This window comes from Haliotis asinina, chromosome 7 (genome assembly GCF_037392515.1).
Source record: "Haliotis asinina isolate JCU_RB_2024 chromosome 7, JCU_Hal_asi_v2, whole genome shotgun sequence".
Lineage (NCBI taxonomy): Eukaryota > Metazoa > Mollusca > Gastropoda > Lepetellida > Haliotidae > Haliotis > Haliotis asinina.
In genome coordinates this window covers 9,739,521-9,763,084 of record NC_090286.1, presented here as the reverse complement: position 1 = coordinate 9,763,084, position 23,564 = coordinate 9,739,521, and the positions used below count along the sequence as shown (strand labels likewise).

General features: G+C 38.6%; 1 protein-coding gene across 1 annotated transcript in view; it reads right to left on the bottom strand.

Moving 5' to 3' along the window:
• Positions 1 to 4,017: 4,017 nt before the first annotated feature.
• The window catches only part of LOC137291066 (voltage-dependent calcium channel subunit alpha-2/delta-2-like), a 29,802-nt gene continuing 10,255 nt past the window's right edge, over positions 4,018 to 23,564 (bottom strand). Inside the window, exons 10-22 of the mRNA XM_067822343.1 lie at positions 22,867 to 22,970; positions 21,508 to 21,761; positions 18,355 to 18,499; positions 14,822 to 14,968; positions 13,251 to 13,319; positions 12,308 to 12,645; positions 12,013 to 12,168; positions 10,035 to 10,246; positions 8,455 to 8,659; positions 7,076 to 7,286; positions 5,811 to 5,949; positions 4,637 to 4,799; positions 4,018 to 4,225 (exon numbers count right to left, since the gene is read on the bottom strand). Coding sequence (XP_067678444.1) covers positions 4,018 to 4,225; positions 4,637 to 4,799; positions 5,811 to 5,949; positions 7,076 to 7,286; positions 8,455 to 8,659; positions 10,035 to 10,246; positions 12,013 to 12,168; positions 12,308 to 12,645; positions 13,251 to 13,319; positions 14,822 to 14,968; positions 18,355 to 18,499; positions 21,508 to 21,761; positions 22,867 to 22,970 — 2,351 coding nt within the window. The remainder of the gene's footprint in view (positions 4,226 to 4,636; positions 4,800 to 5,810; positions 5,950 to 7,075; positions 7,287 to 8,454; positions 8,660 to 10,034; positions 10,247 to 12,012; positions 12,169 to 12,307; positions 12,646 to 13,250; positions 13,320 to 14,821; positions 14,969 to 18,354; positions 18,500 to 21,507; positions 21,762 to 22,866; positions 22,971 to 23,564) is intronic.

Genomic DNA, 23,564 nt, shown 5'->3' with positions numbered 1-23,564 from the left:
TCACTGTTTCAAATACTCAATAACACCCGCAAATCGGCCAAAATGATGTTCATCAACACTATCAACACAAAAGTAAACCAAAAGGCCCACATGGGTTTTACTGTCTGCACTCACTGACATGAAGTACGGGTACAGCAGTGAAGTGTCATCAGCAGGCCATTTCAGCTGGTTCCCATGGTAACATCTGGAACTGCTCGTTTGTGACAAAATTCCGACTTTATGTCACAGTATGATTTGAATGACGTCACTACTGCTATACTACTGATATTTCTACATGTCAATATGCAGCGAACAGTCTTGCAATTTCCGGGAATTGAATACCATTCAATCATGTCTTTCAACCAATTAGATTACAGAACACAGTGATTTTTGGTTTACAACATTGCTTAAAACATCTACCACTTTGACAAACATTGGACAGGTTTGTCCATCAACATGGCAGCTTCTATATCACTTCAAACTTTCAAAATGGTCATATTGCTTGACTGAGAGTTGCTACAAGGTTATTTGTTCCGGACAGGACAAAAAGTCTTATCCAGCAACAACTTTTCACACTTGATAACAAAAAGTAGTATGTTGAGCCAATATCTTTGAAGTCCATGTCTGCGAACTATTGATTCTGTTGCAGCCTTCTGTTGAGAGAGTTCAGTTTTACACCACACTCAGTAATATTCCAGCTATATGGTGGCGGTCTGTAAATAATCAAGTCTGGACCATCCAGTCCAGTGATCACCATCATGAACATTGATCTGCCTGATTTGGAACCTATGACATATGTCAACCAAGTCAGTGAGCCTGACCACCCAAATGTAGCCTTCAAACAGAAACACTGAGTATGATGAATGAGAAGCTAAATGCAACCTCCAGCTTTTTGATGACTATTCAGTTTGATTTGGTACAAGTAATAATACTGACAAGAACAAATGCACAACCTGAATATGTTATCTGCAATTCACAGCCACATCCTTGGTAACAACCGAGACTTGAAGATGCCATATTTGAGGCAATTATGATTATCTAATTAAAACAGTAACTGACAAAAATACAACTACAGAGATAACTGGAATGTAACATGAAAATTTAAAAAAAAAAAATCATTACTAACATGTTTTACTACATGACTTTAACAAAAATTGATCAATGACCGATGTCAGTTATATCTTAAAATCCAAATGTCTCAAAATGCATATTTGTGACCACAAGCAAAGGCATGATGGAAGCTGATTATCAACTAGTGATATTTTGTGACAGTGACTGTAAAGGGGTCTGAATTTAGTTCACATAACAGAGATGATTTTAGATAACATTTGTACTATATTTGACTTTTATACTTGGTGGAATTCTGTAAAATGACAATGTTTCCATCAGAAATGGCTCAATGTATGCTTATGGTGTTCTACTTCCCTAGAAGGTGTTATTCCTATAGATCCTACTACAAGGCTCCCACATGGAGTATGCAATGTATCTACCATAAGTGTGAGTGGGTATGGTTTTACATTTCTATGTCACAGCCGTTACAGAAAAAGGTAAAACATGAGGGTCCTTGGAGTCAAATACAGTAAACTGTATAACATACAAAAAGCAACCACAAACTTACTTCACAGTAACTGCAGAATATGCATTCAGTTAAAATATACAGCAAATCCCCATCAAAAAAAAATTCTTTGGTATATCTGTCAGTTCGTTAGAAAAAAGTTTCTTATAAATGTAGTTTATGGTAGTCAAGAGGCATCCATCTTTACCCAGGCACGCCTTAAGTTTTCAGACGCTGAGTATACAGTTACTTCTGAATGTCTTTCCCTCTGACATATTGTGCGCATTAATTTGGTTCAAGATATTCTCACACACTTTCCCTTTAGTCAGGAAAGAGTTTCACAAAATAGAGAGGGAGTTTAGTTTTACACTGCACACAGCATCATTTCACCTATATGGTGGCAGTCAGGACCTGACAGTCCAGTGATCAACTGCATGAGTACTGGTCTAAGCATTTTGGGATACAACTTTCAAAAACGAATGAAATGAATATGGACTATATGTTCCATGAAAGAAACAACAATAGTTTTCACCACTGACAGAGGGTTGATATATCATGAAATATCTGATACTAATATCACAGAGGACAAGCAGTGGAAATGTAAAACCAAGCAGACACAGATAAGTGAATGTGTAAATGAACTATTGGACGAGACATTCATGTATCAAAACAATAAATCTGGAATGATCAGAATGATTATATATTGCTCTCAGGAATGGTCACCATAGCAACTTACATCTATGTACATGGAAAGTGATAAACATTAAAAACAGTGCTCACGAATAGCGTCAGACCCTCAGACAAATCCAGTAGATTTGATGACAGTCCAGTGGAAGTCTACAACCTGCCAGTCCCAGTATTTGACTATATTTCACTATGACTTTGACTGAAGTTGTCACATGTAATATGTCACACTTGTTTGATGTGCATAAATTCTAAGTTTGTTAACAAGTTCAATGCTAGTTATAAGAAATATTACACCTGAAACATGTTTTTAATTTTCATTCTATGGGTCCTGTAAATTTTCAGTGGGTGAGAAAGACATCTGAAACATACAGGACCCAATGTCTTGGTATTTTGAAACACCATTCGTGAACACTGAAAACAGGCAATGCCCTGTGTCTGTGTGTTGCAAACCATTAGCCATGTTATTGTTCAGAACAAATTGTAACTGGGTCTAACTTGTCACTACTTGAGTGAAATAAACATCGGATATATGAAGTAGATACAACATTGTTAGGTGATACAGGTCACACAGAGTTTAAAGATGTGCATCATGTTTGTAAAATGCAACAGCATTGTGATGATGACAAACTAAGAGTAATAATTGAGGTGAATGACATGGACATAAAACTTGATTCTGGTGTTGTGTCACTGTTCTATAACAATCAACAACTAAGTATTTAGCTCAGCTATAACAGGGTCTCAAAAATGGAATACAAGTCATACCTGGGACTCCACAACACATATATTAATATCAAGTTTCAAACAATACTACCACTCTAAATTGGACAAGAATTAACAGCATGTCTGACTGACCTGTATCTTACCTTCAGTTTACTATGATCAGCTGTGTGAATATTATATTCATTAGTTACTTGATCAGCTGTTGTTTTCTGACTTAAATCAGCAGCACCTACTTGACTTTATCCAAGTGTGCCCACTGGTGTAAGTCTCATGTATGTGCTTACTACCTGATTAGCCAAAGTAAAGTGTCAATGCCAAGACTTTGAATCCGGTAATAGTGCTACATATATGTACATTTCTTGCAATAATGAACTGCTCCTGACCAATTCGAAGAATGAACAATTAAAGAACATGCAACACATCTGATGATATCGGACTGAATATTGCACACCGCATTTTGTAAAACATGAAATATATACAAAAACCTTCAGTAGCACTTGATACTGATTCACCTCAAGGGAACCAATTTCTACAACAAATAATGGTCATGTAATGGTCTGAAGATAACCGGTCGCCTCAATTACAATGCTATGATGATATACATCAAATTACTTATTACTTACAATTACTTAAATTAACAATAGTAATGAACTAGTGTCATGAAAATAGCACATCAAGATTATCATACAATGTGGTTTTATCATAAAATTGGCAGAGTTGTCTACACTTCTATTCTCACAGTGCCAACCAAGATGATTTTGGAGCAAGTTCTCCAAGACTGTTTTCAAATCAACATTATGCTAATGAAGAAATTATTCCCATGTATACTTCCTTTTGAAAAACTGACTGAACAGCACAAACTAAACATCCGAAAATTTACCTATGAATTATCATTATGACTAGTAATATAACACAATTTTAGAAACACGCATTTACATCACATAAGACTGGTGAATGAGATCCACTGCTCCTCCGGACAGCGACTTGCTTAAATTCATGCCTGTTACATAATGTTACATAGTAACTGAAACATAACAGTTCCTATTAGACAAGGAGATCAACTGGAAGAAGTGCTTCTACCAGTCAAAGGCTTGTAGGGAGAGCACTAGAGCACCAAGGATCAGGAATAACGATGCTGTGAGACTGGAGGCTGTGGTGTACTGGCATTTGAGGGGCAGGTCTCGGAGGGCGGGGCATTTGTCTTCCTCGGCCAGGGTAGCATGGGATGTCTCCTCATGGGCACATGTGCCGTTTACAATACGATATGCTCCAGAGTTAACAATGCTGAAATAATAACCAACATGAAAATACATCCCTTGAATACTTTACAAACATTTCCTGTACATCACAATAAAAATCAGGATTATCTTTTTATCATTACTATTACAGGATATTTTTAGAGCACACTCAATGCATTGGTATTTTTTTTATGTTTTCATTTGTTTTTAAACAAACACATGCAATATAAATTTGGACAAATACTTTGAAATTGTTCAAAATGGGTGTCAGGACAAATGTGAAATGATTTCACTGCAGTTGAATTTGAGACTACTTGTCAGACATGCAACAGCAGTATAACGCCTTCAAAGCTTCAATGTAAACTTTTATTACAGACAGGCGATGGTATGAGCTCTCATCACTGGAAAAGTCTAGCAATCTGAACAGAAATAATACAGGTAGCGTTTGGATTCTTACGTTCTTGTAATCTTGCAGTTGAAGTTGTAGAACAGGCTTTCTCTATACTGCTTCCAGTTTTCTATCACAAGTAGGTAGAGGTTTGTGAGAGGCAGGGCAGTTACGTAGTAGAACCCTGACATACACGGACCTGATACATTGCCAGTCACCATACCGCTAGGACCTGTACATATAGAACATCACTGGTTAATGAAGACAGTCATATGTACAGGAGAAAACACGCCTCCGAGGTTTAGGTAGACCATGTAAAACTGGTAGGGCAGGGAGCCCCTTGGGATATGCCGACCCCGATGGTTTTACATGTCTACTAAAACCGAGAAGAAGTGTTTTCTCTAACATATATACGGTCAATGATGGGTAATTGCAATGTAGATGATCATTTGATGAAGCTACATAACAATAACTGAAGCGCACGTAAAATCAATTAATGACAGTAAGTAACTATAAGTGGATAATTAGACCCCACCACCTTCGTTGGCCCGGTGGCCGTGCAGCAGAGCATATGCCTACAAATGTGACAATTGTGGTTCCAATCCCACTACGGAGAATATTTGTAATGTGAGTGTAATCTTGAACGATATTTTTCAATTGATTTCAAATGCTCATGTATCATTTGAATGTTGATGTTCCCATACAGGTTTGGAAAAGTAAAACCTGGTAAGAGGTCTTGCTAGTGAAAAGTAAAACCTGTCCTTCCAAAACAAAAACCTCAAATGCGGTTATTCTGGGAAAACAAGAGATGGCCTAATATATAGTGAGAAGCACACTTTAGGTTTAATAGTAGAACCCTGACCTGACACATAGCTGGTGACAATATTGCTAGTACACATCAAACATCACTGGTGAATGAAAGCTATCACATAATAGGAAGCTGACACACATGCTGAAGATTAGTTCTGACCCAAGTCCTCACAATCATTGGCAGCTTAAAGATATCAAACACATTCTGAAATGGTGCTATTTGTGGATTTCTGACATTTCTTATTTTTCTCGATTTCCATGGAAATGATTTGGACTTTCAAAAAGGAGGGTGGATTTGCTCTCCATACATGCTAATTAGGAATTCTAAGACAATGAATGGGTGGGAGCAGGGAATCTGTCATCTTTTGATGACTGTAGGTGAAGTTTGTTCTGCAGGGAACCTGTACCATGACTGAGCACAACAAATACACACCAAGGGCTGAGTCATTAGCTTTGTAGCTGACCACATCCTGAATACAGCCAAATTCACTGTGGAACTTGGGGATTGGACCTCTGTCCCTGAAGTAGTCATCAAGCTCCTCAGGCTTCTTGGGAATCCCTAATAGGCTCACCTAAGGAAGAGGAGGTGAACAGTGAGCGAATTTTGCCAAAGCGTAATCAGCAACTTTACATCTATTCACATCGAAAGGCATCCTTGATATCTCTAGTTAATACGTTCCAATAACTCTCCACTATACCCTGGATGCATCTATGGCTCGGCTCAATGTTATTTCCTCCCTTGACTCCTTTTTATCCTATCAGGTGTCTATGCTGGGAAGTCGATTTTTCACTCATTTTCACTTCTTAAATTATCTAAACTTGGCAACACAAATTTATGCCTAAAAGAGGTAGCAAGAGTTTTTGCACATATTTTTTAAGAGTGTCAGACCTGTCAGTTTGTCTGCATGATTTCCACATAAATCTGCAAACAAACCCTTGTGGCTGCAACTTCTATCTTTGTTGACATTTGCAAGTTTGGTTGTAACAACAGCTTAGCTGATTGGCTACTTTGAGAATGTGGAACCAGCCAAGGGAGGTAATAAAATTATTACGTTGAGCTGTAAATGCATCCAGGATATAGTGTAGATTTATCGGAACATATACCCGGGAGATATTGAGGATGATCTAAAGGTAAACAGCAGAACAATGAATGGAAGGTGCTATAATCAGTTTACGCGGTAACTAGTTCATCAAGGTCAGACCCAGCAGCTGTCTTGGTCTACATGCACAGGGCTATCTTAACCAACCAACAATATTTCAATTCCTGGGTGTTCAATAAAGTAAGCACCTTAGAAAGCCCACGTTTGAAAATGCATACTAAGATGGCTGTAAAATGATACAATGAAGTCATTCTGTCAAATAAAGTCACTCCAAGGAAGTTTCATTTCTCAAAAATAGGAAGTGTATCCATGAAAATACTAAGAAGTTGATGGAACTCAGCTATACCTTATTGAACAAATGTGGATTGGCCTTGCACAATGCCCTGTCTCTCCACAATTGCACAGGAAATTGGAAATTCTCTTAATGAAGAGTGGAAAAATCCTCCTTTGGTAATCATCCACATTGTACACAAATTGTGTGTACCTAAGAAATACAAATCTGTACAGCAAATTCTGGACATTTCCAGCTCCACATGTGTCCTCCACATAAATCATATCAGATCTAAAAGAATAATATAAATTTTCTCTGGTATCTTACCTTAGCTTCTGCAGGAGTTATACGACATGTGCCCTGAAAATCAAAGGACTCAGTTCTTTTAAAGAATCCATGTTTGTAGACAAGATGTTTCATGACTTCTCCTTCTTTCTTGCCGAGTGTGACTCCGGCATATTTGCTCTTGTCAAGATTGCCAGCTAACAGGAAGTCTGGGTCCATCACCAGGTAGGCCTGGCTGTCAAACAGGTAGCACCTGTGAAAACATCAAGACAGAACTGTTACTCATCATCATCATCATCATCATCATCATCATCACACTAACATTTGTATAGTGCTGATATTCAGCTCAGATGCTCAAAGGCACTTTGTTTTTCCCTCGATCACTGGATGTCAATCTCAACAGCACAGTGTATTAACAATCTCAAGTCCCTAGGAATCATACAACTTTTAGTTGCCACTGTTACTCATGAAAAAACTATGGATCACTTAAAATATACCAGTTATAGAAACAAAGGCCCAAGGGGTTGTATGTTTCTATGTACAGATGTTTGTCCTTGGTGTCTGAATCATATGTCCAGTATTCTGGACTAGCATGTCATATGTGTTTATGTCATAGTCCCATATGTCCATTATGTTTGAGTCTGGACATCGCTTCAAGTGGATGTAACTTCAACATGTCTAAACAGAATATGAAATCCAGGTCAAATCATCTACTATTTCCTCTGAAACACATAATTTTGAAACATTTTATGACCCATGAAGATCATGGGTAGAACAGGTCTTAAGCAACCAATGCTTGCCATAAAAGACATTTATGCTTGTTGTAAGAGGCAACTAATGGGATCAGGTGGTGAATTGTGCAAATCAATGCTCCTGTCATTGATCACTGGATTGTCTGGTCCACACACAATTATTTACTGAATGTCGCCATATAGCTGTAAGGTTGCTGTGTCCGGCGTAAAGTTCAACTAACTCACTCACATAATTTTGTGACATACGTAGTGACAGACTTTCTGATCCTGTCTGATGCATTATTTTGCTATAATTTGAGTGGAACATGCTCAGCCCCATGTTGGATACCAATGTAGTGGGTTAAACTAAGATAAACTAAGTTAGTCCACTGATGAGCTAAGACAATAGGGCCAAGCTTTTCAAAGCTCTCTTAGTGCTAAAACAGTTGTAAGTTAATGTTATTTACTGTATGGCACTTGCAACTATCTTAGAGAGCTAAAAAAATCTAGGCTAAGGACTCCAAGGTTTGGGGAAGAAATATTGACATTAATTAAGAATTCCCTGAACTATATGTTAGGAAACTATTAGTGCTGAAATGAATCTAATGAATTTTTATGGTGAGTAAAAGAGTCCTGTTTGTTAATTTTTACGGTATCATCATTGAGTTGTACATGTCAGAAGCTTCATACCTTGTCTCACAGTCAGGCTCTCCATCAGGGCACTCGTAGGTCTGGCCACAGGATTTGCGGAAGTCACTGGCCTGCATGCTCTCCATGGTCTTCTTCTGGAAGTCATCATACAGAATATCCAGCCCAGTAACTGCTTCCACTCGCTCTGTGGCACATCGGCGCTGGTCAGAGTTGGGGCCTGGCGCCTTGCTCAGATAACAAACCTCTGCAGACAGAGTGAGTGAGTGAGATGGTTTAACAAAGCAGTGTCAGTGACACACAAGTCTTGAATGAGCTTCAAAGTTCAATCAATCAGTAGATCATGCTACAACTAAGGGCAGCAACTCTAAGCAGTGAATTGTTCTGCACATGACTAGTAAGACATCACTGCAAACCTACACCTTGATGGAAAAATACACAGGAGTATGCTCAGTAGCCCACAATATGGGTATTACTAAGTTTTGTTTATTCTCATTCTGATTTCTCTGTAATTCCCTTGCTGAATGTCCCAGACACACAGTGTTATTAGCACAAAACTCCAATCTAGTTCCCTGTACAGAAAGTTATAAGGTGTATCCTGATCAACCACATACCCAGTTATCTCCAGGGCGTACATTCCAATAAATCTCCTCTAGTACCTTGGATGCATTTATGGCCCGATAATTCTATTACCTCTCTTTGCTGCCCTGTCTTCTCACAGTAGCCAAACAGATAAGCCACATAGAAAGGTCTGAAACCTTCAAAAGAACTCATTCTAACTTTTTCAGGGTATATCTGCAACAATTGTGTTGCCAAGTTTAATCGTTATGGTAGAGGCTTTGTGACTGGTCCTCTCAACTTCCCACCGTAAACATCTGATTGGATAAAAACCAGCAAAGGGAGGCAATTCAAAAATCATGACAAGCCATGAAAGCATCCTGGGAATTAGTGGAGATTTATCAGAGCGTATACCCTGGAGATTTCGGAGGATGGACTAACCAGGGCAATCGAACCAAGAACTTACACTGCCTATGGAATTCCTGGGGAGTTTGATCAGTGTTCCAGTTAAATCACAGCATGTCAGTTAAACGTAGGGGATACTTTGAAAAGATGCTGCTTTCAGTTCAACGCTTTAATGAGATCCATTAGTATAGGTAACAAACTCAGAACATAATCTTCCAAAACAGGTTTCAGACCCATGATCACGACACCTTTGGCATGCCCAAGTTGTACCTCACTGCATAGCCAACATAAAACTGACTGTTTTGATTACACAATGCCATTTAGAAACTGGTCAAATGTAACATGCTACATTTGGGATTACCCCATCATAGTAAAGTACAGATTCTAGTACTTTTGTTGGTTCACGACCCTTGCAGGATTCACACCACAACCTCAGCGTCAGGCACCTAACTGCCAGCACATAAAGTTAGATACAGCGTGGATATAGTGGTGGCTGAGCGAGTTCACAAGGTCTACTTTACAAATATAACATACATTACATGGCTCTATTTTTGCAAAAATACCTCTGTATTTCTGCTCTTTTGTCAGTAATTTTTCAAATTCCTAATGTAGATGCTACTTCACACATCTGTGCAGACATTCAGCTTTGTGTTACTTACTGATAAGGCAGTCAGTGTCCAGATTACACTTGCATCCCCCAAGCAGTGAGCCCTTTTCAAACTTGGCACATTCTTCATCTGTCTTTGGTGTCATTCCTTCAAACACAGCTTGTGATATTGTGTTGATTTTGCCTACCCCAGCAGCATCCATATAAGGTGTTGAGATAGATGTCTTGTGTGGGGCAGAGCTTGTTCTTTTGTACCATGGACGTCTAGAGATGGAAACAAATATCACTTGGTTAAGATATTCTGGCATCAGGGGTTTTCAAAGATGTAAGACAAACACATAATTTTTATGTTAAATGTCATTTAAACATTTCATTTCAATAACCTTGACTGATAAAGGTTATATTCATCTGTTACACACAAAATTATGAAGTGTTCTCTACTAAAATAGCACTGAAGACACCCTATCAGTGAAACCACTGCTGCTCTCAACTTTTGGGGATTTTGTATGTTTTTGACAATGAGCCATGCTTATCACTCTGCATTGCGAGGTAACGTTGTGATCATGTGGCTTAATATTAACATATTGCTTGTCACTAGTAGGCAACTGATTTTACTGAAATTTCGCTAAATAACAATGTATAAAATAGACATAATGAATACTCATTCACTTAATATGCTAGCAAAGTTCATCAATGTACAGTATGGTTCAAAATTATTGAGAATAGCTAAAGCATTTCATATTATTAAACGAGAACAAATCAGATAAAATTGAATGTATTGTGAAAGTGAACTGACCTTTTCATGTTGTGTAGGTAACAATTTAATATTTTATCAAGTCTCCTTGAGCTTCACGGCACAGTCTAAGACGGGTAGGCATACTTCCTATCAGAGAGGTTAGTGTCTCGTGAGTTATGCTGTCCCAGTATCGGACCACTTCTCTCTTCATGTCTTCAATTTTTGTCAACCCCTTTTGATTCACACATTCCTTCATCATCCCCCAAATGTTCTCAATGGGATTTAAGTCAGGACTATATGCAGGAAATGGTAATGCAGTCACATTTTTCTCCTGAAACCACTGCTTGGCATGTTTTGCGGTGTGTTTAGGATCATTATCTTGCTGCAAAATCCAGTCATTTCCATAAAACACATGTGCACTTGGAAGCAGAAAATTATCTAATATGTTAGTGTAGCGTTGACTTGTCAGATTTCCCTCAAACACACACAGCGGGGTCGTTCCTAATAAGGATATCCCTCCCCATACATGAAACTTTGGGCTGTATTTAGGTCGTCGATACAACGGTGCTGACGCAGACTTTGTCAATATTTTCACATTATTGGGATATACCCATATTGAGCTTTCATCAGTAAAAATCACATTTTCCCAGTCAAAGTTTTCATGTGCCAAACACCACTCAACACGCCTGTCTTTATGTTCTTGTTTCATGAGAGGAGAAAGAATTCCAGTCTTTTTCTCCCATCCAAGATCAATCAAATTTCTTCTAACTGTAGATTTTGATACAACTGTTGATCCCCTTTCTATCATTTCATACCTGATGTTGGAGATGCTTGCCCTTTGCTTTTTAGACGCTAAAATTCCCAGCCGGACGCGATCTGAGAAGTCCAATTTTCTGGGTCTCCCTGCTCCTTTCTGATGCCCCAAATCCTTTCCCTCTTTAAAATTCTTCCTAATCCTATACACAGTAGAAAGAGGAGTTCCTGTTCTCTCTGCCAGTGTATTTACATCATCAATTCCTTGATTACACAACTCAAAAATCAACCTTCTTTTATCTTCAGCAGACATTGTTGACAGTGCTGAGGAAAATGACGTCTGCTACAAATTCAGGGGAGGTAACTCTAATTGTACTATACTCAGTAGGCCAAGATGAGTTACCTCCCTTATACCATTACTTAGTTTTAAAGTATCAGTGAATCAGTTGAGGTGTTAGGACAGCTCAAAGTAAGAAGAAAAATTCTCAATAATTATGAACCAGACTATATCAGTGGCCTTTGCGCTTCCAGATGCACTCACTTGGTGGGGTCATAACTTCTAGTTGACCTGTGACCTGGGTAAGTCCTAAAGACGCCACTTCGTAAGCCAACATTTGTCCACTTGATTTGATTGATGGACTCAAAGTCTCGAGTTGCCCATATTCTCTCAATTGGTTGAGTCAGCAAGACATCCGCTCTAGACACAAAGTAACACAAATAGGACCGTGTAACAATAGTTAGTATTACAAAACAAAACAAAAATGAGTATTTAAGTGATTTTTTTCAAAATCTTGTTCATCAAGTACCCTTGAACAGGTTACTGTTTAAATACCTACCGAACACCCTTATGGAACTTCTGGTTGCCTGAGTCACATCCTTCATCCTTCTGATAACTATTGATCCAGCGATGAGCATCCAGAGTCTTCTTGTCCAGGTTGTCGTCATACATGTAGGTGGTGGGGTCACACCAGGTCTTGGGGGCCAGAAAGATGGTGGAGTACTTGTACGAGATCCTCAGGCCTGGGTAGCGCTTTTCCTTCTCCCGGACATCCAGCTCGTGGTATGCCAGCGGCAGCTGTTCCCGCAGCAGGTCACTACTATACTCCTTAAGCAGGTTGAAGTAGCTCTCCACGTACTTCGATCTGTCAACTGGCTCTTGGGACCGCCGGAATTCCTGGTGGAGAGGATAATCCAAGTATTTCACAAGTATGAAACAGTTAATAATCTTTTAGTATTTGCAAGTGCATTTTTTAAGTTTTCAAAATTAGTAGGTTGTCCAAAATTAGAGTATGGTTTGGAAAGTGTGTTTAAAGCAGGGAAACATTAAAAAAAGAAAAGAAAAGAAATCACTTAAATGACATAAGGACCAGCAGGCTAATGCCCAGGATAGACTCTTAAAAAAGTAATGCTTATTCTTACAAATAAACTGATGCAGAAACTTACGACAGACAATGAGAACCTGTACAAATTTGAAACTACATGACCAACACGACTCTAAACTGCCACAGGATTAGAGGCAGGAACTTATTTCATACACTGTTTGAAAAGAAACAAGAACTATAAACACTATATTTGTTCCATGTGTTCTCGTTGATATATAACTTCATCATTTTTAAAACAAATAATGAGACGTATTAACTTTATTAATCAAAAGTCATTATTCATAATCAGTCATGAAAAATGTTTATTTTTTTTAAATGTTCATAAGGAAACCTTGACAACTTGCCAGACATTTCTGCAATATCAGATATCTTAAACAAGCTAAGAAAGATTACTTACAAGATCCATCTCTGTGAGACAGTAGGCGAAGGAGTACTCAGATTCCTCAAGGGCAGCATAGAAGAAAGTCTTCAACACAAATGGTCAACAATTAGATGATGTCCACAATGTAACTCGGACGACACCAGTAGGTTCACAAGTTCTGGTGATCAATGTCATCAATCAGTTTTGAAACTTTTCACATCATGTTTTTTGTTCTTTTTACTTTATCTGGAATCTTTATTAAAAACATTGCCTTTTTCGAACACCATCATACTCATTTCTAAAGAAAACTTACAGAAATTGATGCTCTCTGATCATGTGACATAGGGTTCTGTTGCAATTCAATATGAATAGATCGGCTGCATGGAGTTTGCTTTTAAGTTAGAATGGGCAATTACATAAAACAGTGGTTGATAACATAAACAGCATTCATCTCTGGTATGACGTAACAAAATCTGTTTCCAGTAAGCCCCAAATAAAGTTTGGAAAGTCTATTTGCTAACTTTGGTTGTTGCAGTGTTCAGTGTTGTCACTGAATATCAAAAAATTTAATATAAGCATGAAATATGAAAAGAGTCAATTCTGAGACAGATAACGGCTGACTGACATAATGAATTTATGAGCTAGTATTCTACATTCTTAACCATAAAACTACAACAATGCACCAGTACATGGCGCATATCATTTCACATCATAAAAACTACTTATCACTAATAAATCAAGACAGCAAATACAAATACATGGTACATGACATATACCTTATGTGTAATAGTTGAACATAATTATTGGTCACATTCAGCTAAATACAGGCATCAGACAAAAAGTGATTGATATCATGAGCAGCAGATCATGCTACTGGGGTAGGATGACACGTAATCAACCACATAAGAACCAGGGCCTAGATTTTCGAAGTTCTCTTAGCGCTCAGATAGTCGTAAGTTAATGTTAATGTATGGCACTTATGACTAACTTAGTGCTAACAGAGCTTCGAAAATCTAGGCCCTGGAGCATCCAATTCACTTATTCATTTTTTACAACAGTTGACTTAATAATAGAGTTGTGACGATAAATTGTAGTATCGATAATCGTGATAATTTTTTGGATGATAAATATATCAATACATTTTTCCGTATCATGATGCATATCGTTGAACTTCAAATTGTTTGTTTTCACTAGAAATTGATGGTTACATCAAAATTTTACACTGATAGTTTCTATCAAAATATACAGTTTTGAAGAAAATAACAAAGAAAAGCATATCTTGATGTGCACCGAATCGAATGGTATTGTTCCAGAATATCATGATACATATCGTATCGTGAATTGTCACACCTCTATTTAATATAATCAAGAGGGGTGGTGGGGTAGCCTAGTTGTTAAAGTGTTCACTCCTTATGCTGAAGACATGGGTTTGATTCACCACATGGGTAAATGTGTGAAGCCCATTTCTTGTGTTCCCGGCTGTAATATTGCTGGAAAAATGCTACAGTTGGTATAAGACTAAACTCACTCGCTCGCCTGCTATAATCAAGAACCTCCATCAGGCTGTCAACACATGACACCACAGAGCACTGAGAATACTGCTATACCTTACTACTGTCGTCTGATCCCTTCACCACAATCTTGCCAGTTTTCCCAGCTCTCATCTCCCTCTCTATAGTGGAGAACTCAGGCGGGTTGCCATACTTGTCAATCTCCAGCTGGGAGATCGGGATGAAGATGGGATCATCCAGCAGCTGTAAGCGAGATGATACTATATGGATAGAGATTAGTGTTAATCTTAAAGAAAACTGTTCATATAAAACAAAAACTTGAGAGACACTCCATGCAGGAATCCAACATTTCAACAAAACTTAGTATTCTGCATTATTAAGGATTTGCAAAACGTTCTTGAAGACTGTCAAATTACCAAATTACTGCCAGAAATCTTGTTTCTGTGATTTTCAAGCATCACCAAAAGTAAGTCCCCACAATGTTGCAAGGAATATCAATTCAAAAGTGATTTGCAGGTGGTCATCAAGTCATACTGAAGAGCTGGAAGACATATATATGCTGACATATGGCTCTAGTCTAGCTAATTCCCATAACAACAGTACAAGTTCAAAATAACAGAGTAATTACTGACATGCAGTGAGCACTGTTCACGAATGGTGTTTGAAAGTACCAGGACATTGGGTCCTGCAAGTTTCAGATGCCTGTCTGACCCAATGAAAATCTACAGGACCATCAGAACAAAATTAAAGACACATTTCAGATTTAACATTTCTTATAATCAGCATATAAATTACAATTTGTTGTTAGCAGTAAATTCTCCCAAACCAATGCTGTTGTTTTTATTGTTATATTAGGCCAGACCAATTTTTTTCTTGTTTTATGGATCCGCCTGCCATATTTTTTCAAGAATAAGAAAAAAAATTGGAATTAATTTTTCCCGCTGAAAAAATAAAATCCTAATGTTTTCATTGGCTAAAAATGTAAACTCACAAGAAAATACTTTTTAGGTTGTTTTTGACCCATATTCACGTCATCAAATGCCAAAAGAAAAATACTTTTGAGTATTAAGAAGGAATATTACTTTGATTGGAAACATTATTTTTATTTATTTTCCCACCTGCCTTTAGGTTTTCAGAGGATAAATATCCATAAAACAATAAAAATCTGGCCTTATTAGAAATTCTATCCATCTTAGCTATACTAACGGTAATGCTGTTTTTCAGGGCATTATCATTTGCAGAAGCCCTCAGTATTTTCAATTAAAGGTCACATGCAACCAAACATCAAACATAATTAAAACACAGTTATCACTTGTTAATGATATATAAAATGCATTGCTGATTGTGAAAACAAACCCAGATACATGTATACAAAATTATAAGCAAACAATCACAAATCAAAAGTGCAATATTTTGTACTTGGGTTTACCTCCCTCAAAACAAAGCAGCCGTGAAACCAAACCCAGTCAGAGCTGGCGGGTGTGCACTCATGTGTAACGACGCCTTGTCAATGGCCACTAGTTCATTTGCTGATACGCTTAGTCAGCTGTTTGTATGTGGCTTATAAGCCTGATAGGTGCTAATTTCAAATTGGACGTGGTCAGTGACTGAAGTTGTGCATTGCATATTGTCATTAGCAGACAGGCTGGCAGACATACAGGTGTGGATAAACCAGATATTGAATTTTCTCTGTGACAGAGTTTGCTTGTCAATCAACATGGCATTTTTAATGTATCGAGTACATCATTTACTTGTTTCTGGACACAGCCAAGGTTAGACTTCTGCTCATGACCTCACACTCAGGGCAGGCATACTGTTTCAAGCTACCTACTCACTGCACATGCTTTACGAGCGCAGCACAGCATAGCTGTTAAAACCACTTTTTCCCACAGTGCTTTTTCAACTTTATAGGTTGAATTGGCATTTTTGATGATTGGTTGCGATAAGTGCATACCGAAAGGTTTCAGAATCTGCAAAGATGTGTTTTACATTGCATGTGACCCTTAAATAAAAGACATCAGGCTTCTGCAAATGATAATGCCGTGAACAATAGCTTTGTCATTAATGTCAGTTTTATCTTCGTGACAATTGTGGTTTTGCTACGTGGTTTCCGCAGCAGTGAAACAGAGTGGCTTAAATATCTGCTGATCGTACTGAAGCACCATGATCAATTTCTGACACAAGTGCAAAGTATGAAGCCTATTTTATGTGTTCCCCGCTATGGTATTTTTTTAACATTCCTGAAAGCTTTTAAAATTTACACCCTCTCACTCACTCACTTAGGTTCCATATGCTGTGTTGTAGAAACTAAACTACTCAAAAAAAAGAAAAGCATAGGTAGTATTTTTGCATGTAACTTTTCGAATTTGAATCATTGGTGTCTATGTAATCAGTACATCTATGAAGAAATTAAAAAAAGTTGGGGTGTTTCAATGGTCTTGCGACAGTCATGCCTAGACTTACTGAGGCTCAGCGCAACATTGCGATTGGTCATTTGGAGGCTGGGGAGTCTCAGTCTGCGATTGCATGGCAACTGAACGTGTCACAGAGTACCATAGCAAGATTTTGGCATCGCTACCAGCAACAAGGGTCAACACGTGATCGCCCCAGGTCAGGTCGACTACATGTGACCATGCCCACTCAGGACAGGTTTATTCGGCTTCGACATTTGAGGAACAGGTTCACCACAGCATCCTCCACAACATCGGTAGTGCCAGGACTCAGAACAATTCTGATCAGACTGTGAGGAACCGCTTACGTGAGGCTGGTATTCGTTCCAGAAGACCTTTGTGAGGACCTGTCCTTACATGTCAACATTGGCAACAACACAGACAGGGGTGTCGCCAGCATCGCCCATGGCCATTGCAAAGGTGGAGAACAGTTATCTTCAGTGATGAGTCACATTACATGCTGTGACGTCCCGACGGAAGAGTATGTGTTTATTGACGTCATAACAAATGCTACGCTGCAAACTGTGTACAGGAAGTGAAAAGATTTAGTGGTGGAAGGGTAATGGTTTGGGCTGTCATCTCATACAGTGGCAGGACAGATCTCATTCAGGTTCAGGGCAATTTGACAGCTCAACGTTACCATGATCAAATCATCAGGCCTCATGTCCTTCCTTTCATGAAACACCAGAACGTCATTTTTCAGCATAATGCTCGGCTGCATACAGCAAGCAAGAATAACCAGATATTTCCTTTCCCAGAACAACGTTCAGGTTCTTGATTGGCCCTCACGATCACCTGATCTTAACTCTACTGAACATTTGTGGGACGAATTGGATCGTCATGTGCGACAGAGTGACCCTCAGCCACAGATTTTACCAGCTCTGTGGCCTTGAGGGAAATGTACCAACTCATTCCCAGGCAGTTCATCCGGGAACCTGGTCCAGTCTATGGGACGCCGATGCCAAGCAACCATCAATGCTAATGGTGGCCACACAAGATACTGACTGCTCTGCGACCTTCACTTTGGCATACTTGTCATTTGTGGCGTACAGTTTCTTGCAGTATTGAACTGTTAATGTTCATTCAGGTTTTCTTCATGACTGCCCTATATAACTGAGTGTATTTCTTTTTTTGAGTAGTATAGTAACTGGTTTCTTTATGATATTGAAATGTCCTCACCTTCTTGCTAGGTTTAAGCCTGGGATGGAAGATTGTCTCCCCTTGGTTGTTGATGAGGAAGGAGTAGACATTTCCCCACTGATGTTTGGTGAGGAAGTTTTCTATCTCATCCAGGGTGGCATCAATACCAACAACCCCTATGTACCTAAAACCAACAGACAGTCATTATATATATATATATATACCTTTAAAAATCTAAGTGCCTTATATGCCTTTAAAAAACTAAGTGCCTTTGACAGGTAAACTGAGAATTTTTTTTTTTTTTTTCAAAATTCAAAGGTGTTCATATGATATTCACTGCATTCAACACAAACATGCAAAAATAGCACTAATGAATCCTCTTCTATATTGGCCCCGTCATCAGTGAAATACGTTTCACCTACCATAATGCCATAACATAACTATCACTGAATGAAAAGGGAAACATATAATTCTTTTTTGGAATTTAAGTAAAATTTGGTGTAGGAGCGCATAAAGATGAGAAGTTATGGATGTAAACTTCTTTATTTCATCAGGGGATAAAGGACTAAGAATATAGTCTGAAATGTTGTGTTGTTTCAACTTGGAAGTTGACTTGCAAAAATTCTCACTATTACTATCAATGATGATCCACACTATTACTACTGCTACTACAACTATGACTACTACAACACCGACAGGAGTCATCATTCACCTGACGAAGAAGTAAGAACATGCTTCGTGACTTCACAACAAAGAAGTTGGCATCCATAAAAACTCCTGTCTTTATGTGTTGCACTTCTAAATGCCCTTCAAAGATTCTACTACCATTACTATTACTACTATATACCACCACCATCACCACCACCACCACCACCACTACTACCACTACTACCACTACTACTACTGCTGCTGCTGCTGCTGCTACTACTACCACTACAACAGTTACTACTGCTGCTGCTGCTGCTACTGCTACTACTACTACCACCACCACCATTACTACGATTACTAATACTCTCGTCACCACCACTACTACTACTACTATAGGGACGTCTCCTATTCTCAGGTAAACATGTTTTCTGCTGAGATAGCCAATGCGTGATACTTAGCAGTTGTTTACATCACTACTACGATTACTACCACTACTCCCACCACCACGACTGCAACTGTTACTACTATTACTTCTACTACTACTATTAACACCACTCCTTGCACCACTAATACCATTACTACTACTATTCCCATCACCACTCCAACTACTCCAACTACTCCAACTACTCCAACTACTCCAACTACTACTACTACTACTACTACTACCACCACCACCACCACTACTACTAAAGGTGACTATAGAGGGTGAAACAACTGTTACAATACCGATAGTCTGCTGCAACATACTATTGTGATAGCCTGTTGCAACTGACAAATGCAATAATTTTTGTCTCCTTGAATTGTCTGATTTGAAGTCATTTCCCAAATATATGTTTAGTCAGGGATAGCAAAAGGATAAAGTGATTCAACTGAAAATCAACTTGGGGTCTGCAGGCCAGAAGTACCAAAATGGGTCAAGGATTGATCGATTTGCATTTAAATCTACAGATTTCCTCTAATTTGTGAAAAATTGCCATCCCTGTTAGTTCATAAGTGGTTTCAGACTCTTAATAACTGACAAGAAATGTGAAATCCATATCATGTAAACAGTTAAAACAGACATAACTTAATTTTTATTCACAATTTCCAACTCTGAGCCCCATGCTGTGTTGTCTCTATGATTGTTTAAGAGGTAACAGAGACAAGTAACTCTAAAACAAAGTTGACAAATCTGGTACAGAAGGAAATTACTAAACTATCAGTAGTCACATATACTATCGATGCATCAACAGTTTTTTGTTTCTCCTATCGATTGTTTAACAACTGCAACTGCAATACTCCGGTACTACGAGCAGTGAGATGGATAGTACTACTCACTTGCTGGTCTTATGACGGATAGTGCTGTTCACTTGCTGGCCATATGACAGGTAGTGTTACGAGTGTGTATTTTCTGTATATTTTTGTTATTAATTAAGTCATAATTATTATTGGGTCACAACATTTAGTGTTTTGAATAATAATTATGATGGATCACATTTCGTATAATAGATGGTCAACACTTTTAGGATTCTGGTTTTCTGGAAATTATCTGCTCTTGGTTTTCGAATGGCTACTTCCAGGAGACTGCTAGAGATTTCTACAGTGTTGGCAATGGTTGTATGTGCCCAAACTTTCAGGAAATGACTGAATATATATAAAGAGGCTGGTTGCCATGTTCCGACACAGACATTCACTGAAGTTACATTGCCACCATATACGTCAACGCCTGAAACTGCTGTCAGACCGCTCGCTGTGTTTTCATTCTACATAACTGTTTCTCCCTCGTAGTAAAACTTTGGTGAGTTTGCTATATTATATTTTTGTGACCCACTGCCATAGCTTTTGTAACATTTGTATTGTATTGAAATCGGTATTGTGAAATTGACTTGTGACTTTGTAAAACTTGCTCTCTTTACCTGAATAATACAGAATTTGAACGTTTATGACTTGTCTTTGTTCTGTTTTGCTGGTTCACAGGGGATTTCTTACATCGTTTGTCATGGCATATTCTTAACCGTAACAATAGTACTACTCACTTGCTGGTCATATGACGGATAGTACTACTCACTTGCTGGTCATATGACGGATAGTACTACTCACTTGCTGGTCATATGACGGATAGTACTACTCACTTGCTGTCATGAGACAGTGCTACTCACTTGCTGGTCATATGACGGATAGTACTACTCACTTGCTGGTCATAACATGGATAGTACCACTCACTTGCTTGTCTTATGATGGATAGTGCTACTCACTTCCTGTCATGAGACAGTGCTACTCACTTGCTGGTCATATGACGGATAGTACTACTCACTTGCTGGTCATAACATGGATAGTACCACTCACTTGCTTGTCTTATGATGGATAGTGCTACTCACTTGCTGTCATGAGACAGTGCTACTCACTTGCTGGTCATGAGACGGATAATACTACTTACTTGCTGGTCACCAGACAGATAGCACTACTCACATACTGGTCAAGAGATGGATAGTACTACTCACTTGCTGGTCATGAAACGGATAGTACTACTCACTCGCTGGTAATGAGACAGACAGTGCTACTCACTTGCCAGTGATGTGACTCAGGACAGGGATGGTGTGTGTGATCATGAGACCAAGACCCCAGGCATCGAGGTAGGGAGACGTCCACAGTGCCTTGCTGCTCTTGGCGTTGGAAGACAGGAATTCAAAATAGTTGCCCATCTGGGAGATGAGGTTCTCACCAGTCATCAGTTTCTTAAAGCTTCCTCTGTGGGAACATGCCAGTTTCCCAGGAAACTCTTCAGCATCGTCTCGAATAAGGTAGCTGAAGATGCGAGCCTGAAACAGGGAAACAGGTATACCATTAAAAATCAGACTTAAAACATACAAGCAACTTTCTGGACTGAATAAGTGTAAAAGCAATGCAATCAATACATTAAAAATCAATACCCACAAGCCCAAAATGCATGATTTTATCAACTTTGAGTCCCAGTCATTGAATCTTCAGTCATAATTCCTAAAGTGAACCTTTCTAAAAATCTCAAAATGAAAATATGTTTCTCCATACATATTTTTGCTTCAAGCATAGCTTACTGGACCACATTCACTGACCAGCTTACTCCTCTGTTAATATAATGCTACTGTGCAGTGTTTGCACTAGTACCAGGCATCAGACCAGTAAAGAACTGGGTTAGAATGGTCTTCAGTTACCCATACTAGTCGTAAGAGCCGACTAACGGGATCAGGTGGTCAGACCCGCTGACTTGGTTGACACGTCATCGTATCCCATTTGTGTAGATCGATCCTCATGCTGTTGATCACTGGACTGTGTTACAGATAGCCACCATATAGCTGGAATACTGCCGAGTGCGGCGTTTAACAACAAACCAACAAGCTATGCCCTGCTTCACACAATTATGAGTATAGTACATTTTCCATTCAAGGAAATGGAAGAGATCCACCTAGTGCTATGCCGTATCATTCAGAAATCTAAGAATTATATATATGAAAACACCTAAGACATCTATTTGCTTTCTTTTCCAAAGATCCACATACTGTTTTTCCCATTCATTTTGTCAATTTGCAGCAAAGAGTTTGCTAATTCTCATAGATTTTCCACAGACTTGTCCATGGATACCCCAGGCCCTGTATACAAAAATGGTCTGAGCGCTAAATCTATCATAGGGCAATGATAAAGCATGAGAACTATGACCACTTTAATCCTTGTTCATATCCTATGGGAACCACAATTCCCAAACTATGTTACAATTTTCAAAGAATTTTCAATTACAAAAATGAGTTGGGTTACATGTCTTTAAGGGTCATTAACGGGTAAGGAGAATAACCACAGTAGTTTCCTTAAATACCTGCCACAGTCTTGTATTCCCTAACAGCAGGGTAACTAACATTAAACAATATATGTCTGAATGAAAAGGCTTATTACATGTGGATCTAGTTTCTTGTTGTGCATTTCAGTTGCATCCCACACTTTGGTCCAGTTGTACTTGCAGATGGGTCCTGGAACATAGCCGCTCCTTGTGTAGTACCCTGACAATAAACATCAAAAACACCTTGATAAATCTGACCTCCAAGATAAGTCGAAGTCCTAATTGACCCTTAAAATCAGTATCACTATCAAAACGGTGTGTTTGTTATATCACCTGAACCACAAATCTTCTTGAACCTTTCATTGTGAAATGTGAGCATACTTTTGTACCTCTTTCAGCAATATTCAAGCAATATCACAGCTGAGGCTCCCAAATAGCCAAGAGGGTCGTTGTCATAAGTCAAATGTAATAAGCTGTCTTCTAATATTTACAGTGTCCAAAGATAAAAATTTTATAAGAGAGTCCTGTGGCCATCCTAATTTACTGTGTTCATGAATAGTGTTTCAAAGTAACATGACACTGGGTCCTGTATGTTTCCGATGTCTGTCTGACCAAGTGAAAATTCACAGGACTCATAGAATAAAATTTAAACACACATTTCAGATTTAACATTTCTTATAATTGGAATTGAAATTATTAACATTATGAAAAAACAAATACAAGATGTATAAACAGCAAATGTGTCACATGTCACAAATAAGAACTTCAGTGTCAACGTGAAATATGCAGCCAGACACTGCAGCCAGCAGGTTAA